Source organism: Lonchura striata, chromosome 3 (genome assembly GCF_046129695.1).
Source record: "Lonchura striata isolate bLonStr1 chromosome 3, bLonStr1.mat, whole genome shotgun sequence".
Taxonomy (NCBI): Eukaryota; Metazoa; Chordata; class Aves; order Passeriformes; family Estrildidae; genus Lonchura; species Lonchura striata.
The window spans coordinates 17,086,988-17,101,387 of NC_134605.1; the positions used below are offsets into that span (position 1 = coordinate 17,086,988).

Sequence of the window (14,400 nt, forward strand, 5' to 3'; positions counted from 1 at the left end):
AACAACCTTGCCTGTTGGTATAAGCAGCTTTACTCAGTGCCATGCAGATGCATACTCATGCCATTGCAGAACTCTGCAGTATTTCTTGTCATTTTTCATGACACATTTTATTCAGTGCATCCTGTAGCCCACCAACAGAATTTTAACTAACCTTTAATGTTTCATCATTGCCTCCTACATCCTCAAACTTCACTGAAGGGTGGTAAAGCTCTGACCCCTTATTTCTCGCTGTTAAAGAAGAGAAGACACAAATTTAGCCATGGCGTAAATGTATTTGCTAATACTGAACAAAACGTACTCAGCCTAAACAAATAGCCAAGCACACAGTGTAATATTATTTTATAGTAGTAGACACGGGATTGCAGTATTATTTTAGTACAACATTAAGGCTAAATTTCTCTTAAAAACTGCCTGGGGTCACTTCTCTGCACATCAGAAAATACTTCTCTGGTAACAGATTACAAGATCTAATACTATCTCTTTGTTTGGAGTAACATACCAAAAATAGCTTCTCACCTTTCTTAAGTAACATGGATTCAATTTCTCTATCTACATCTGGAAATTCTCCTTTTTTCCTTTTTGCTCTCCTGCCCTTTGTCTTCTTTCTTTCACTTTCCAAGACAGAAAATTCTGTTGGTTTCTAGGACATAAAACCAGAATTATATACACAAAACCTTCCAAGTCAGTGAACTTCTGCAAAAACTTAAAACTAACAAAATGGGCGTCTATGATGCTTAACTTACACAAATTATATAAAGACAAGAAAGGCAGGAACGTACACCTTTTTGCAGGAACTCTTTTACTTAGGATTTGCCTTATTTTTAAATGGGTCAATTACAACAGTCACTTTTTTCATTAAGACAACAGAGCAAAAAAACCAAACAAACCCCCTCAAAACTACTAACCAAAATCAGACACTAGTTATTTACATGCCATGGAGGAATCCACTTTGGGCATGAATGCAACCATACAAATGTATTTATTCCACTGGAAACAAGTTTTATTTCTAGTAAGTCACAAGGAGGTGTAAGAAAATGTTATTCAGTGCTAACACAAGTTAAATGCATACAAGATAAGTACTATTACAGGATAAAAGAAATAAAAAGAAGTTTCCCCAGGGTCACTAAAACTTTACCATTGGCCACGGAAAAACACTTGCTGTGGCTGCAGCAAGCCACAGCCCAGGTAGTGGTCACCGGCAAATGCAATAAATAACAGCTATGTTCTGCTCATCTTTCTCTCAGTATGGACACTAATCTGGGCCTCTTTGATACTGACAATTACATTTTCCTCAAAAAAATCTGGAAGAAATTCATTACTTGGTGACTTTCTACCTTCTGTACAAACATGCTTGAAATGGGCCTGTGGCAAGCACATTTCTCTCTCTCTCAGGATTTTTCATAAAGGTGCACAGAGAGAATTGAAAGAAAACTATCTGTATTTCTGCTCCTTGTTTTTCTCATGTGGAATGTGTTTGGAGAATTGTTTACCTGGAATAGTTCCTTGATTGGATCAAGGTGGATTGTTTGGGCCTCATGGCCAATTCAATCCACCTGTGTCTGGACTCCTGCGAGAGGGTCACCAATTGTGAGTTAGAGATATAGTTAGAACAAGTAAGTTTATAGTTTTTTGTATCTTCCTTTATATAGTATATTAATGTATTTTAACATAATTATAATAAAGAAATCATTCATCCTTCTGATTGAGTTAGACATCCTCATCTCTTCCCATCAGGTTTACCTACATTTACAACATGGGCCAATTCTATGCATCTACTTAGAACACCTCGGGTTTGTGAAACACAAAGTACCTCAGAAATCTCTTTTTTCTCCTCTCCTTCTCCATCCTCAGAAAGGTCAATGAAGAAGTCTTTCCCATCAGGAGTTTTATCAATGTACCAGCCACCATCAGAGATTCGTCTTTCACCTCTGGATTCTGGTGCGAGGCTGCTCGTGTGAGGTGCTGTTCTCACACGAGGAGAGGTCTCCACTGGGTCATTTTTTGGAGTGGATGGAACAGAATCAGGATTTCCCTTCTTGTATAAGCTCAGCAGGGAACTGTTCATGTGATTTGCAGACTGCAGATTTACACATTTGTAAAGAAAATACACAAGGTTTTAACTAGGATTATTTATATTTAGAGGTCAATGGAAACTATTTAATAAACATAATTTAGCATTATCCCCTGCTGGAGAAAATAGATAATGCATCTTCCAACCCACTCCTCTGCAAACCAAATGACTGCATATAAACCTGCATGTGTTGGCTGAAGGGGCAGCAGCCTTTGCAATCTACCCTGGAATGACTCCTGTTAATGAGCAGGCACCTCTTTTGGCAGTAGTTGGAGATGTCAGTTCACCCATTTGATAGCCAAGTCCTTCAGGTTCTCAGTGTGCCTTCCCAAAAGTGATTCCCCAACACAAATTCCTCTTTTTCCTTCAGGAAGCCTTCTTCCAGCTCCACAGATTCTCAGTTGGAATTGCTAACTCTGACTAGACCTTACCTCTATCTCCCTTTTCAAACCCTTCAAGTGCAATTTCACAACATAGAATCATATATTATACACCTACAAACAATCATAATAAAATACAACTTACTAGATCTTCTGGATAATCATCATAGTCAGAGTCATCTGTGCCACTTCCAGTAGTGCTTAACAGGGAAGGAAGACAAAAACTATTAATTTATCAGAGCAGAAATGCAAGTGAGACACCTGTAAAATAAAACAAAAGTGATTTATACAATGTGGTTCCCCATAATCATGGTGTATATGGTGTATGGTATATGATGCCTAATTTCTCTCCAGCCTAATGCTGGGAGAAATTCCTGTCTCCCATGCTTTCAATCTTCTAGCATTAAAAGTTAAAACTTAGATATTTTCCAAGTGTATGATGAGTTGGATCAACTTGCCAACCTGTCTGAAAGACTGACCTATATAAGTGATGTAGAGTTCACTCTGATTCAGTTCACCAAGGGAAATAGGAGCAAATCACTGCTGAACCAGAACAATCCTTCTGACAACAGTGTCCTACTTTCCCATGAGATCCTTAATATCTATTCCAGGTTAGAGAAAACACAGCACTCCGTGAGATTATGGACAGAGTTAGGAGTCAGGAAATCATTCCAATCTCACACCCACTGGTGATTTACTCTGAACAGCCTGTCTGGCAGTCTCATCTCTCAGACGTGGCCGGTATCTCTCACACCCAAGAACGATTAAGAACAAAACAAAGGAACTGAAACAAAGGGCATTATGTGGAAAACTATCAAGGAAGCCATAAGGTTGTCCACTAATTCAGGGCTGTATGTTCCCCACAGCAGAGAAATCATAATTGGCTTTGATATCTGCTTGTCTTCAGCACCAAAAAAGTTTCCAATAACTATAGGTAACTTCTGAAGAACACAAGCCTATGGGATCCACCTGCAGCCTCGAAGCAATCAAAATATAATAAACCAAACCCAGAAAGCTTTAAAGAAACAGTAATAGCAATGACATTATTAATCTAGTGGTAAAAATTCTTCTTACTCATTTTTTTCTTGTTGTCTTGCTCTTTTTGCCACATGTTCAGATTCTAAAACTGCCAAATCTTCACGTTCTTTCTCATTACTGATTATTTCAAACACTGCAAGAAAAAGTTCAACCATGTTAAGAATTAACAGCCAAAGCACAATCAAAGAATTTGGAATCTTGGACACAATATTAACAAATCTACCTTTTGCAACTTGTATCCTAAAGGCATTTCTTTTTCTTCGTCCATAATCTACACTGAAAAAAACCAAAATAAACAGGTTGCACCAAATGATTTTTCCTTCAACATAATGTCATTCCTAGTGGAAAAGGTACATGGGAAGTTGATTCTCAAGCTTCCACCCAGGTTCTTATTAAAAACTACCTGGGCAAAAACGTGATCATCCTGCTGAGCAACCAGGCAAGGTATTAATTAGTGTCTTACTGGATCCTCTATTCCTCCCCCATGTCTCCACTGAGGTGTCATTTTCTCTCACATTTTAAACTTACTGGGGTAAACCCCAACATGCTGCAACTAATCTGCAGCTTTTTATTTAAAACAAACAAAAAAATCATCCCATAAAAAACACAAACCACAGCTAGATCTTATAATGCCAATGCATTAATAAAATATGGGTCATTAATATATCAACAGAGGGAAATAATCTCATTGTTTCAATCAACCTCAACAACTGCTAATGAAGGTATCATAAAAGAAAATTATAACTTTCATAATGAATGTAATGGATCAGACTAATATATTCTACATTTTGAACACAGGATACAAGAAGACAAAACTTGGCTCACCTGTAGGTTTTCTGCAAATCAGATGCTAGAATTCCAATGTCAACATACTCCCCACATTTACTACTTGCAAGATACTGAAATGAAGAATTTTAAGCAGGGAATAAAATCTTTGTCAATCACTTCACCAGAACAGCTCTACCAAATATACCTATTTTAAATTCTTCCCTCCTTAGAAATCAGAATCAGCTTTTCACGCCTTGGAACACACCAGAAAGTATTCCCCAATGACATAGGAAATGCTTATTAAAGCACAGATTACTGGGCAGCTCTGCTTCCTGGGGAAAGGCAGCATCCTACACCTGGGGAATTTGATCACTTCTCTTGGGTCAGCTCTGTTACTTTTATTTAGCAAGAAAGCTAAATAAAAGTAACAGAGCTGACCCAACACCATCTTATTGTCCTGGTTCCCCTCAGTTATCCTCCTTTTGGTTTAGATCTCCTGCCCTAAAAATGAAACCATCTATGTGAATCAGCAGGGATACTCTCATAAGAACAACTTTAATCTTTACAAGACGTTTCAGAGAGCACTACAGAGAACTATGTTAAGAAAGTGAATTCTCTCTCTCAAACATTTTTATTGCTCTGACAGCAGCTAATCCAACCCATTTTCAAACCCCATTTATGAAAGTGTGAGAAAATGTACTAAATTTCATGTACAACTGTACTCCATTTGCTTTCTTCCCCCACTCTCCAAATCAGCAGCAAGAACTTTTGATACCATAAAGATGGATTCCTTCTTGAAAAAGAGGAAGAAAATCCAGAATCATCCTAAAAGATCCGGTATCACAAATGTCAGAGCAAGGAGGATTTCAAACCCTCATTTAAATTTATAACTCAATACAAAACACTCAAACTGAATACGTATTTAGCTTTTAAAATTCTGCTGCACTTCAGATCACCTATGGGCAGCTCCTGCTCAGCACAAAACATCAAGGCTACCATAAACCCAGCTGGGCTTTCCACTTTGGAATAGTCAAGACACACTCAGTGTGATCTTGCGAATTAAACCAAGCAGCCACTGTCTCATTTTAAGGAATTAGAAGTGGAGTGCATTTATACAGAGGCTCAGAAACCTGGTGTTCAAGCTACAAAGTCATTATAAACCATCATAAGATGTGATAAGATGCACTTGAAGGAATCACAGTTTTCCCTGTTGTCCCATGTATTTGCGAAGTAATCCCATTTTGCCCTTTTCTCAGCTGTTCAATAAAATCACCGAGCATATTTCCAAATACAAACAGCATTTGCCAGTATCACAGAACCGCAGGATCATTTAGGTTGGAAAAGACCCCTGGGACCATCAAGTCCAACCCCTGACTGATCACCACCTGTCCACCAGACCACGGCACTGAGTGCCAAGTCCAGTCCTTCCTTAAACACCTCCAGGGACGGCGACTCCACCACCTCCTGGGCAGCGCATTCCAATGTTTGATCACCCTTTCTGTGAAGTTCTTCCTAAGGTCCAAATATATACATATACACACACCATTTACACATGCAGATGTATAGGTGTATATATACACACCACATGTATACATATACACATATAAATATATATATATATATATACATACGCATATATACACATAGACACACAAAATAGGTACATATATATATATATATATATATATATATATATATATATATATATATGAATTACTTTGAGTACTCTTTTGCCCTATTCATTCCACATGTGAAGCAGCAGCAGCCAGCCTCAAGACCAGAGCTACTAAAGAGGGCAGGAGCATGATAGAATAAAACCCCCAACTTTAAAGAAATTTAAAATCAATAAAACAAACCAATAGACCTTTCTAAAGCCTTTTTAAGGCCTTTCTAAAACCCTCAGAGGCAGGGCCGTGGTTCGGTCCTCTCCTGCCACAGTGCGGGCCGGATGCTCAAGGCCCCTCAGCCACAGCGGGATACACGAGCCCCTCGCCGGCTGCTGCTGCCGGTGGTACCGGGTGGTACCGGGGGGTCCCGGGGGTGCCGGGGAGGGCGGGCGGTACCTGCTTGATGCGCTGCTTCAGCCGGGGATCGGAGACGCGGCCGGGCCGGCACCGCATGGCCGCCACCCCGCCTGAGCGCGGACTCCATTTCCCAGCGTGCCGCGCTGCGCGGGCCCGCCCGGGCGGGGCGGTGCCTACGGCGGCCGGGAGGGCCCGAGCGCGGCGGGCGCGGCGGCGGGATGGAGTCGGTGGTCTTCATCTTCTCGCTGATCGACTGCTGCGCCCTCATCTTCCTCTCCGTCTACTTCGTATCCTGCTCCTGCGGCGCGGGGGGCGCGGCGCGGGCAGGGAGGGGCACCGGGGCGGGCCGGGCCCGCTGGGGCGGCGGCGGGGCCGGGGGGCTGAGGGCGGCGGGGCGGAGGGCAGCGCTGGGCCGCGGGGCGGGGCCGGGCGCTGCAGCTCCGCGGGGCCGCGGCCGAGGGACCGGGCGCGGCTGCGGGAGCGAGCGGGGCTCGGGAGCTGCCGGGGAGCTGCGGGGCCTGCGGGGCGCGGCCGGCGGCGCTCCCCGTGCGAGCCCGGCGCTCTCCGTGCGAGCCCGGCGCTCCCCGAGCGAGCCCGGCGCTCCCCGTGCGAGCCCGGCGCTCCCCGAGCGAGCCCGGCGCTCCCCGTGCGAGCCCGGCGCTCTCCGTGCGAGCCCGGCGCTCCCCGAGCGAGCCCGGCGCTCCCCGTGCGAGCCCGGCGCTCTCCGTGCGAGCCCGGCGCTCCCCGTGCGAGCCCGGCGCTCTCCGAGCGAGCCCGGCGCTCTCCGTGCGAGCCCGGCGCTCCCCGTGCGAGCCCGGCGCTCCCCGAGCGAGCCCGGCGCGTTTCCATCTGCTTTGTCAGGGACAGGTCCGCAGCCTGGGCTGGCTGGCTGGAGTTGTTGCAGTGTAAAGGCACTGATTTGCCTTCTTTTCCTTAGTTTTCTCAGTTTTCTTAGTTTTTGGTGGTTTTTTTTGTTTTTTTTGTTCTTTCAGTCCTGATGGGATTGGGGTTTTTAAGGGTCTGCCCAGTTCTGGCAAAACCACTAAAAAAAAAAAAAGAATCATCCTAGAAGATAAGTTGTATGTTGACAAATGAACGGACTTTTCCCATTTTTTAGGAATATGAAAAAGATCTCTTAGCGTTCATTTCCTCAGAGAAAAGAACCGTGAGCTCTGCAGGGGACAGCATGGTGAGGTGCATGGTTAGGTCCATCCTAAGACATTTTTGAGAGGACTTTTCTGTCTGAAAGCTCATTCAGTAATTAATGTTACTCTTATTCTTTCTTGGCAAAGTGTTAATTAATTCAATATTGTAAATGTTGTGGGAGAAAAAAAGGAAAGTAGTTTCACTGCTTAAAACTGCACAATTTTGTGAGGAGAGTTTAAAAGTGCATTAGCTCCTCCTGCCCATTAAGTTTTGGTTTCAAGGGTTGTAGTAACAATTTGATACTAAAAGTACTGAGTTTGCCTCCTTGGTCTGTTTTAAGAGCTGAACTGAACTTTAGCACTTGTACAACAGTTGCCCTGGAGAAAATATAATAAAATCACTTGTCCTGATAAAATGTAGCCAAACCTTCTCTCTAAAATAAGAGTGAGTTGTAACGAAATACACCTTTGACAGAGCAAGGTAGAGGAAGGCAGTGAATGCTGAGAGCAGAGGGTTGTCCCCAGTTTATTGGCTAAAAGTAAAGCTTTGTGTATTCTGAATTACCATACAGTGTTTCCTTATCCTGAACTTCAGATAATCACACTATCAGATCTGGAATGTGACTACATCAATGCTAGATCGTGCTGCTCCAAGCTCAATAAAGTAAATTGTTCTTCTTTGCACTTGCTGTGCTTTGAGAAAACCACATCCTTCACCTGAGCATTGCAAATAACTGGGGTGTGATGGGTATCTGAGGAACCCTGTTTGGCAGTATTTTGCATGTATCCCTTATTTCTACTTTTTCTTTCTTTTCTTTTTTTTTTTTGGATGTCCATTTTTCAGCAAATTCCATTTCAAAAGTACCTTTTTAAATGAATCTGCTTAAAACTCTTGGCATTAAACCAATATGGCCTTCCCATGGGTGTGTTTACTTTGATTTAAAGGTGTCTTTTTCTTAATGTGAGATAGGCAGAGAATCCTGTCAATCCAAGAACGTGTAATTGCCAGGGGCTGACCCAGTTTGTGATGCCAGTTTTTATATTGACCACCTTTCTTATCTTTTCCAAGCCTGGGGCTGTTTGTGGAGGTTTTAATTATCTGAATCCCTGAACCCACTCTTCTCTGCAGTGATTTCAAATGAGCTCTGTCTACTTTCTCAGTTCTCTTTCTTGGATGCTTGTGTACAATAGTTGTGTTCAGAGAGCTGCTCTCTAGAAATGTTTGTGATGCTTGTAAAAAGCACCTCTGTTACAATATCTCAGGGTTTGATTTCTGCTTACTTGTGTGGAATCTGCCTGAAGGTATTAAATTTGTCCACACCGTGATGGAACACCCTGCCTCTGCTGTTGCATGGTTATAATCACATTGTAATCCCAAATAGATGTCTTTTTCATAAAGGAATTTACATGTGTGCATGTAACTCTTTCCTCTTTTCCCTTTTTGTAGTGGGTGGTGCCTGAGGTGATTGGCCATGCTGTTGTCACGGTATTAATGCTTATTTCATTGCACTGGTTCATCTTTCTCCTTAACCTGCCAGTGGCCACATGGAATATATATAGGTAAGTGCTCAAGGGATTGTGGGGTTTCTTTGTAGCACTGTTTCTGGTTTAGCTTTAAGTGTAGTACAAAAATGAATAATATGTCATGGGGAGATGTTTCAGTTGCTTTCTCAAGCTGCTAACAGTCTTCATTGATCAAACTAACATAATTTCTTGTCGTTAAAATGACAAGAAATCCAGCAGTGTAAAGGACATGACACTTCTGGCCTTTACTTGCATTCTCTTTAGTGCCCAGGAATCTCCATTTGTGGGTAATTTCCAAATTCATAGGAAATGATAGCAGATTAATTTGATTATGAAATAGTACTGAAAACAGAGTTAATTATGTTTTCATGCCATTCCTGATGGTGCTGTCAGCATAAAAGTGCTTAGGCTGGCATGGCTGATGGTTGTGAAACCATGGGGCTGTGGTGCTGTCCCTTGCATCCTCCTTCATTTACTGACTTGTGCCTTCCCCTCATCTGCACTGGTTTTGCCCCCCCCCCCCATCCTGCAGGTTTGGATTTGGGAAGGTTTGCAGCCTTTTCACCCTAGGACAGCTGTGTCTTACTGCTTTTTGTACACTGGGCTGCCCCCCTTGGAAATGGTTTAGTTACCAGTGGGGATTTCCATGTGGCATCACTGGGACTGTCAGTTCAAACCATGTTCTTTTTATCTGGTATCATTTGGTGTGTGGAGAACTGACCCTTCACAGGTGTTTGGCTGATGGAAACTGGGTGTGAATTTGTCACAAATTATCTCCAGTCACTGTACTGAGGGAACACAAGAACCCAAATGTTAAATGTACAGGTATGGAAAGTGGCTGTAATTCTTGTTTGCCTGAACCTGCCAGGACTAACTGTTTGCAGGGCTGGGTTGAGTTGCTGGTAGAATTAAACAGGAAGTCTCACAGCTCTCATTACAATAAAGTTGAGGCTCTCTGTACTGACAACCTGGTTGGGCAAAATAGCTGTGCTATCTAAATTTTCATAAGTATCACCCTTGTTTCCTACAGAGCTGCCAGCAAAGCCTTCAAATGTGTCTAAGCTGGAGAAACATGAGACAGTGTAACTTTATGCTTAATAAATAAATGTTGCCTAAATACACACACGGGGCATGGTTTTGTTTGCCCCTCTCTATGTACAGCTGTGACCTGTAGTGACCAATATTTGGTTTGGGATCTGCTAGCAAGTTTAGGGTTTGATGTTTCATTTAGGCAAGGCTAAGACACCACAGACAGAATGCATTTTATTTGAAGCTGTCAAAATTCCTTGTGCTGGTTACCACTTTGCTGCTTCATTTTGTGTACCTATATTAATTTTTAAAGCAGGCTCTTGCTTTTGCTTCTAAAACTGGTTAAAGATAGTTTTAAAAGAGAAATTTCTATTTCTACTGTTGGGCAGTAAGCTTTGATTGCTGTTTTGTATTGACAGCTCTCATTTTATATATGTCCTACATAGCATAAATATTCTGAATATCCTAAAATCCAGGATAGATGTGCAGTGTAGGCAATAAGAAATCAAAATATCAGGCCTGTATCACTAATCCTCCCTTCTTTCTGAGGATCAAGGAGTTTCTCCCACATTAATAGCCTGGACTATCCCATCTCTAGTGAAGGAGTTGGAGGCCTGCAAAAGCAAGTGTGGGGTTTAGCATTTCAGCTCATTAGGAACTGCAGTGATAGCATCAGGAATAAAGGGTCCAAAGTAAAAGAGGGGAAATTTAGGTTAGAAATACAAGAGAAGAAGAATCCTGTTGAGATTGAAGAAGCCCCTGTTTTGCAGTGTAAGTGATAGAAGGAAAGGTAGGATAATCTCTTCCCCTTATTCACTTTTCTTTAAAACTTCCTTAATCCCAATGACTGCATGGCAGCTATGGGCAGTCTGGCTTAATTTAGTAATTCTCTCAAGGATTTCAGTGAGAGAGGAGAGGTTTTGTGTGGGAAGGGTATCAGAAACAATCCTGGGAAGGATAAATTACTCAAAAACAGCATCAAGAGAGACTTCCAAAGTTGCAGCTTATTTATTGTAACATCCTACTGGCCCTTCTTGTTCAGCACACTCATATGATAGTGAACCTTTTTTTGATTATTTTTGCAGTGTCTCCAGTCAGACAGTTTTGTCTTATATTCTCCTTGTTTTAAAATTCAGAGGGAAGCATTCAGCTTTATTTTTCTTCTTTGTTATATAGATCTCCTTGAGAGAATAGGTCCAAGTAATGAGATTCTTGCCATGCCTTTAAGAAGATAAAACTGGAAAAGTAAAAAAAAAAAAAATTAAAAAAAAAAAAAATCTTTACAATTCACTGAAAATTCTGGTCAGAACTTCTACATCCCTTTAAAAATTGGGAAATCTAGAGGGAAATATCCTGTTGCTGTGGTAGCAGCTTCCACTGAATGGAAATCCTGGAGGCACTGCTGCATATATTTATTAAAGCTGACAGTTTACTTGTTTGCTGCAGAAGTGTTTTTGCTGTGTAGAGGATGACAACTGGCTTGAGCTGGGTTTGTCAGCATTGAGCAGCATTGTATCCATGACTCAGCTCCTTGGATATAGAATATAGGCTGTCCTGCCTTGTGGACCTCTTGGAAGAAGTGCCTCACAGTTTACATAACTAAGTTACATCATTTAAGTTGCACCATTTTTAAAAAAATCAGAATTAATGCATGCTGTCTTTATGGCACTCATATCCCAGACATGGAAGAAAAACATGCATTCTGTTTCTAGGATAATTTGGTACAGGAAACATGTTCCTCCTTTAATTTCAATAAAATGTGTTACATTCCCAGGAGATGGACAATAATTTTTAGTGGTAACACTAAAAACTAGCATTCAAAACTTCAAATTTAGAAGGGAATTTCATACTGGAGTTACTTAACATGAACTATTTTTAATGGGACACAACTGTCTCTGGTATTAGTCAAGTATGCTGCAGTGCTTTTCAGTGCCTCTGTGATAGACAACTGCTGTAGGCTGAACTTTTTCTTTCCTAATGTCCTGCTGCTGCTAGAAAACATCCCTGTTGCTTGTTTCCTTTCCTTCCCTTCCCCTCCTTTATGGAAATGAATGTGGTAAGAGGTGGAGAAATGTCTTTTGGACTACAAGTGTTGCCACTGGAGTATACTAAGGAAACTGAACAAGTGTGCTGTTCTGAGACCACATTTCTGCTCCAGCTTTAAGACAAAAGATTAAATTCCTGTATAGAAAGAGTCTGATCCCAGAAAGGCAGAGCCTATATAACATCTGAGTGATGTTCTAGCCTGAGCTCAGCTGGAGTGAGAAATTCTTCTGACAAGAGAATGTGCTGCTGGCTCAATAGTCACAGGATGTAAACATTTGGTTTGCTGGTTTCATGCTTCCTTGGCTTACATTCCACTCAGCTTTTGTTCCCATGTGGGTTTGGACAGCAGAACCTGACATCTTCAGTTCTGCCCGACTCATCCTGTTGGCCTCAGTGTCTGTGCTGAGGAGTCCCAGCATGGCTGTGACAGAGGCAGGGGTAACAGCACAGGTCCTTTGCTTTGGCTTATGCCATCTCATTGTGACCACTGGAGTTTGTGATTTTCTCTGTAAGGGCTTTTGCTAAATAAATTACAGATTCTTAGTTAAATTAGGTTATTTCCCAGTCCCTTTGATCTAATGCATCTTTCCATCGTGGGTGGGTGTTTTCTCCATGACAGCAACTAACTGTGAACAGCAATTAAAATGAGCTGGAATTGGCTGTTAACTGGGATCTCTCTAATTTATACATGGGAAGCTGGGCTGATGCTTTTAGTACTTCTTGTTCTCTTATTATTTGTGAGTTGTACTGGCAGAGATAGCTGCAATATCCAGAACTCCCTTACCTTGAACTGTGAAACAACTCTTCAGATTAAAGTCTTGGCAAGCTTTTCCCTGCCTCTTGTCCTGACACTCCCTGATGTTTCAGTGATTACATTTTTGAGTTTTGTTGTGTGCTTTTTTTTGTTTTGTTTTGTTTGTTTGGGTTTGTTTTTTTTTTAATTCTTTAACTTTCAGGTACATTATGGTGCCAAGTGGAAACATGGGAGTATTTGATCCCACAGAGATCCATAATCGAGGACAACTGAAATCACACATGAAAGAAGCCATGATTAAGCTGGGCTTTCATCTGCTCTGTTTCTTCATGTACCTTTACAGGTTAGTTTCAAAAGTTGCTCCTAAGGAACAAAGGGATTGTCTGCCAGCTATTTTTATCTCCTCTGTTCCACTGGTGTAATTGCTGGTATTCACGTCTTAGATTTTTGCATCCTGCTAAGCCTCAGTAATACATTTTGACAGCTATCTCTGGGCTCATTATATGATTTTATTCATTCTGATCAAACACTGTTTGGAAACTCAGGCTATTCCTTAACCTCAAAACCACAAGTGCAATGTAAAGAGATGCATGCTTCTACCACCTACAGTAAGTGGCCTGTTTAGAAAGGAAATACTCTTGAGGATCAAGTTTATTTTACAAGTTGTTTTTTGAAAACGAAGATCATCTGGCTGAGTTACAAATAGATGTGTTCTGTAGTAAGGCCACTTACTCCAAGGCAGAGCTGCTGTTCCTCTGCTGCAGTATTGATTCTGCAGCCTTGTCTTCCTAAGCAAAGCACACAGCAGAAAATGCCTTGACTTTCTATTTCAGGTTCTCTCAGTGCAGCTCTCCCATGACAGTGAGAGCTGCTCCTGCTTGCACAAGCTTCAGTAATCCACTGGTATCATGTTTTCTGTTTTGTCACAGTATGATTCTGGCTTTGATAAATGATTGAGAAGTTGAAAGAGAACCATTAGCTGCCAAATTGGGTCATCACTCCAGTGACTGGTTGTGGAGCCACAGACACCTCCTGAACACACCTAGATCAGTGTCGTCATGCAGTATATTTTTCCTCTTTGAACAAGAAATATTTTTCTGTATTTTTAACATAAAATATTTTCAAAAGGCATTGGATCTGTGTAGCAGTTGTTTTTGTTACTTTACAAGCCAAACTTCTGGAGCTGCTGTTTCTGTAAGATGACATCCTTGCTTACAGAAATGACCTCATAGCAATTGAAAGGTGATAAGGGAAACTCGTTCCAGCAGCATTAGCTGCTAATGATGGTTGTTCCTGAACACATTCAAGTGCAGCAATGATATCTGATTCCTGCTGAGAGGTGTCAGGATGAGACTCGGGCTGCCAAGCTGTCCTATCAGAGTTTAATTTAAAGGAGCACTTGGAACAGATTTCAAAGTGGAACAGGAACACAGCTTGCATCTTTGTGTTGGTACTCTTTCCAGACAAAAATCAATGGAATAAAAGTTACATTTTCCTCCCTTTCCCCACCCTTCTGCAGCAATCTATATGAAGTCTTGCATTTGGATGGATTAAGATCCCTTTGGTGGATATGACAGTTGTGTGTAATAGTCCAGATAAACGTGATTAATACTTGCTTTTT

General features: G+C 41.7%; 3 protein-coding genes across 3 annotated transcripts in view; 1 reads left to right on the forward strand and 2 right to left on the reverse strand.

The window, feature by feature from the left end:
• Positions 1-6,407, reverse strand: part of NVL (nuclear VCP like) — a 38,345-nt gene extending 31,938 nt beyond the window's left edge. The window contains exons 1-8 of the mRNA XM_031504195.2: positions 6,321-6,407; positions 4,315-4,388; positions 3,713-3,765; positions 3,526-3,622; positions 2,597-2,651; positions 1,811-2,077; positions 517-640; positions 152-228 (exon numbers count right to left, since the gene is read on the reverse strand). Of these exons, the coding sequence (XP_031360055.2) occupies positions 152-228; positions 517-640; positions 1,811-2,077; positions 2,597-2,651; positions 3,526-3,622; positions 3,713-3,765; positions 4,315-4,388; positions 6,321-6,377 (804 nt within the window). The 5' untranslated portion in view covers positions 6,378-6,407. The remainder of the gene's footprint in view (positions 1-151; positions 229-516; positions 641-1,810; positions 2,078-2,596; positions 2,652-3,525; positions 3,623-3,712; positions 3,766-4,314; positions 4,389-6,320) is intronic.
• A 42-nt stretch (positions 6,408-6,449) lies between these two features.
• CNIH4 (cornichon family member 4) lies at positions 6,450-13,910 on the forward strand. Its single transcript, XM_021543296.3, has 5 exons — positions 6,450-6,568; positions 8,022-8,090; positions 8,874-8,986; positions 12,982-13,122; positions 13,709-13,910. The coding sequence occupies exons 1-5, from the start codon at positions 6,500-6,502 to the stop codon at positions 13,734-13,736; spliced, it is 420 nt and encodes a 139-aa protein (XP_021398971.1). The 5' UTR covers positions 6,450-6,499; the 3' UTR covers positions 13,737-13,910.
• Positions 10,964-14,400, reverse strand: part of WDR26 (WD repeat domain 26) — a 38,040-nt gene continuing 34,603 nt past the window's right edge. The window contains exon 14 of the mRNA XM_077781911.1: positions 10,964-11,216. Within this exon, the coding sequence (XP_077638037.1) occupies positions 11,203-11,216 (14 nt within the window). The 3' untranslated portion in view covers positions 10,964-11,202. The remainder of the gene's footprint in view (positions 11,217-14,400) is intronic.

Coding starts and splice junctions, on each gene's coding strand:
- CNIH4 (XM_021543296.3), top strand. CDS start 6,500: ATGGAGTCGGTGGTCTTCATCTTCTCGCTGATCGACTGCTGCGCCCTC. Junction 8,091..8,873: donor GCTGCTCCAAGCTCAATAAA/GTAAATTGTTCT, acceptor CCCTTTTTGTAG/TGGGTGGTGCCTGAGGTGAT. Junction 13,123..13,708: donor TTCTTCATGTACCTTTACAG/GTTAGTTTCAAA, acceptor GTTTTGTCACAG/TATGATTCTGGCTTTGATAA.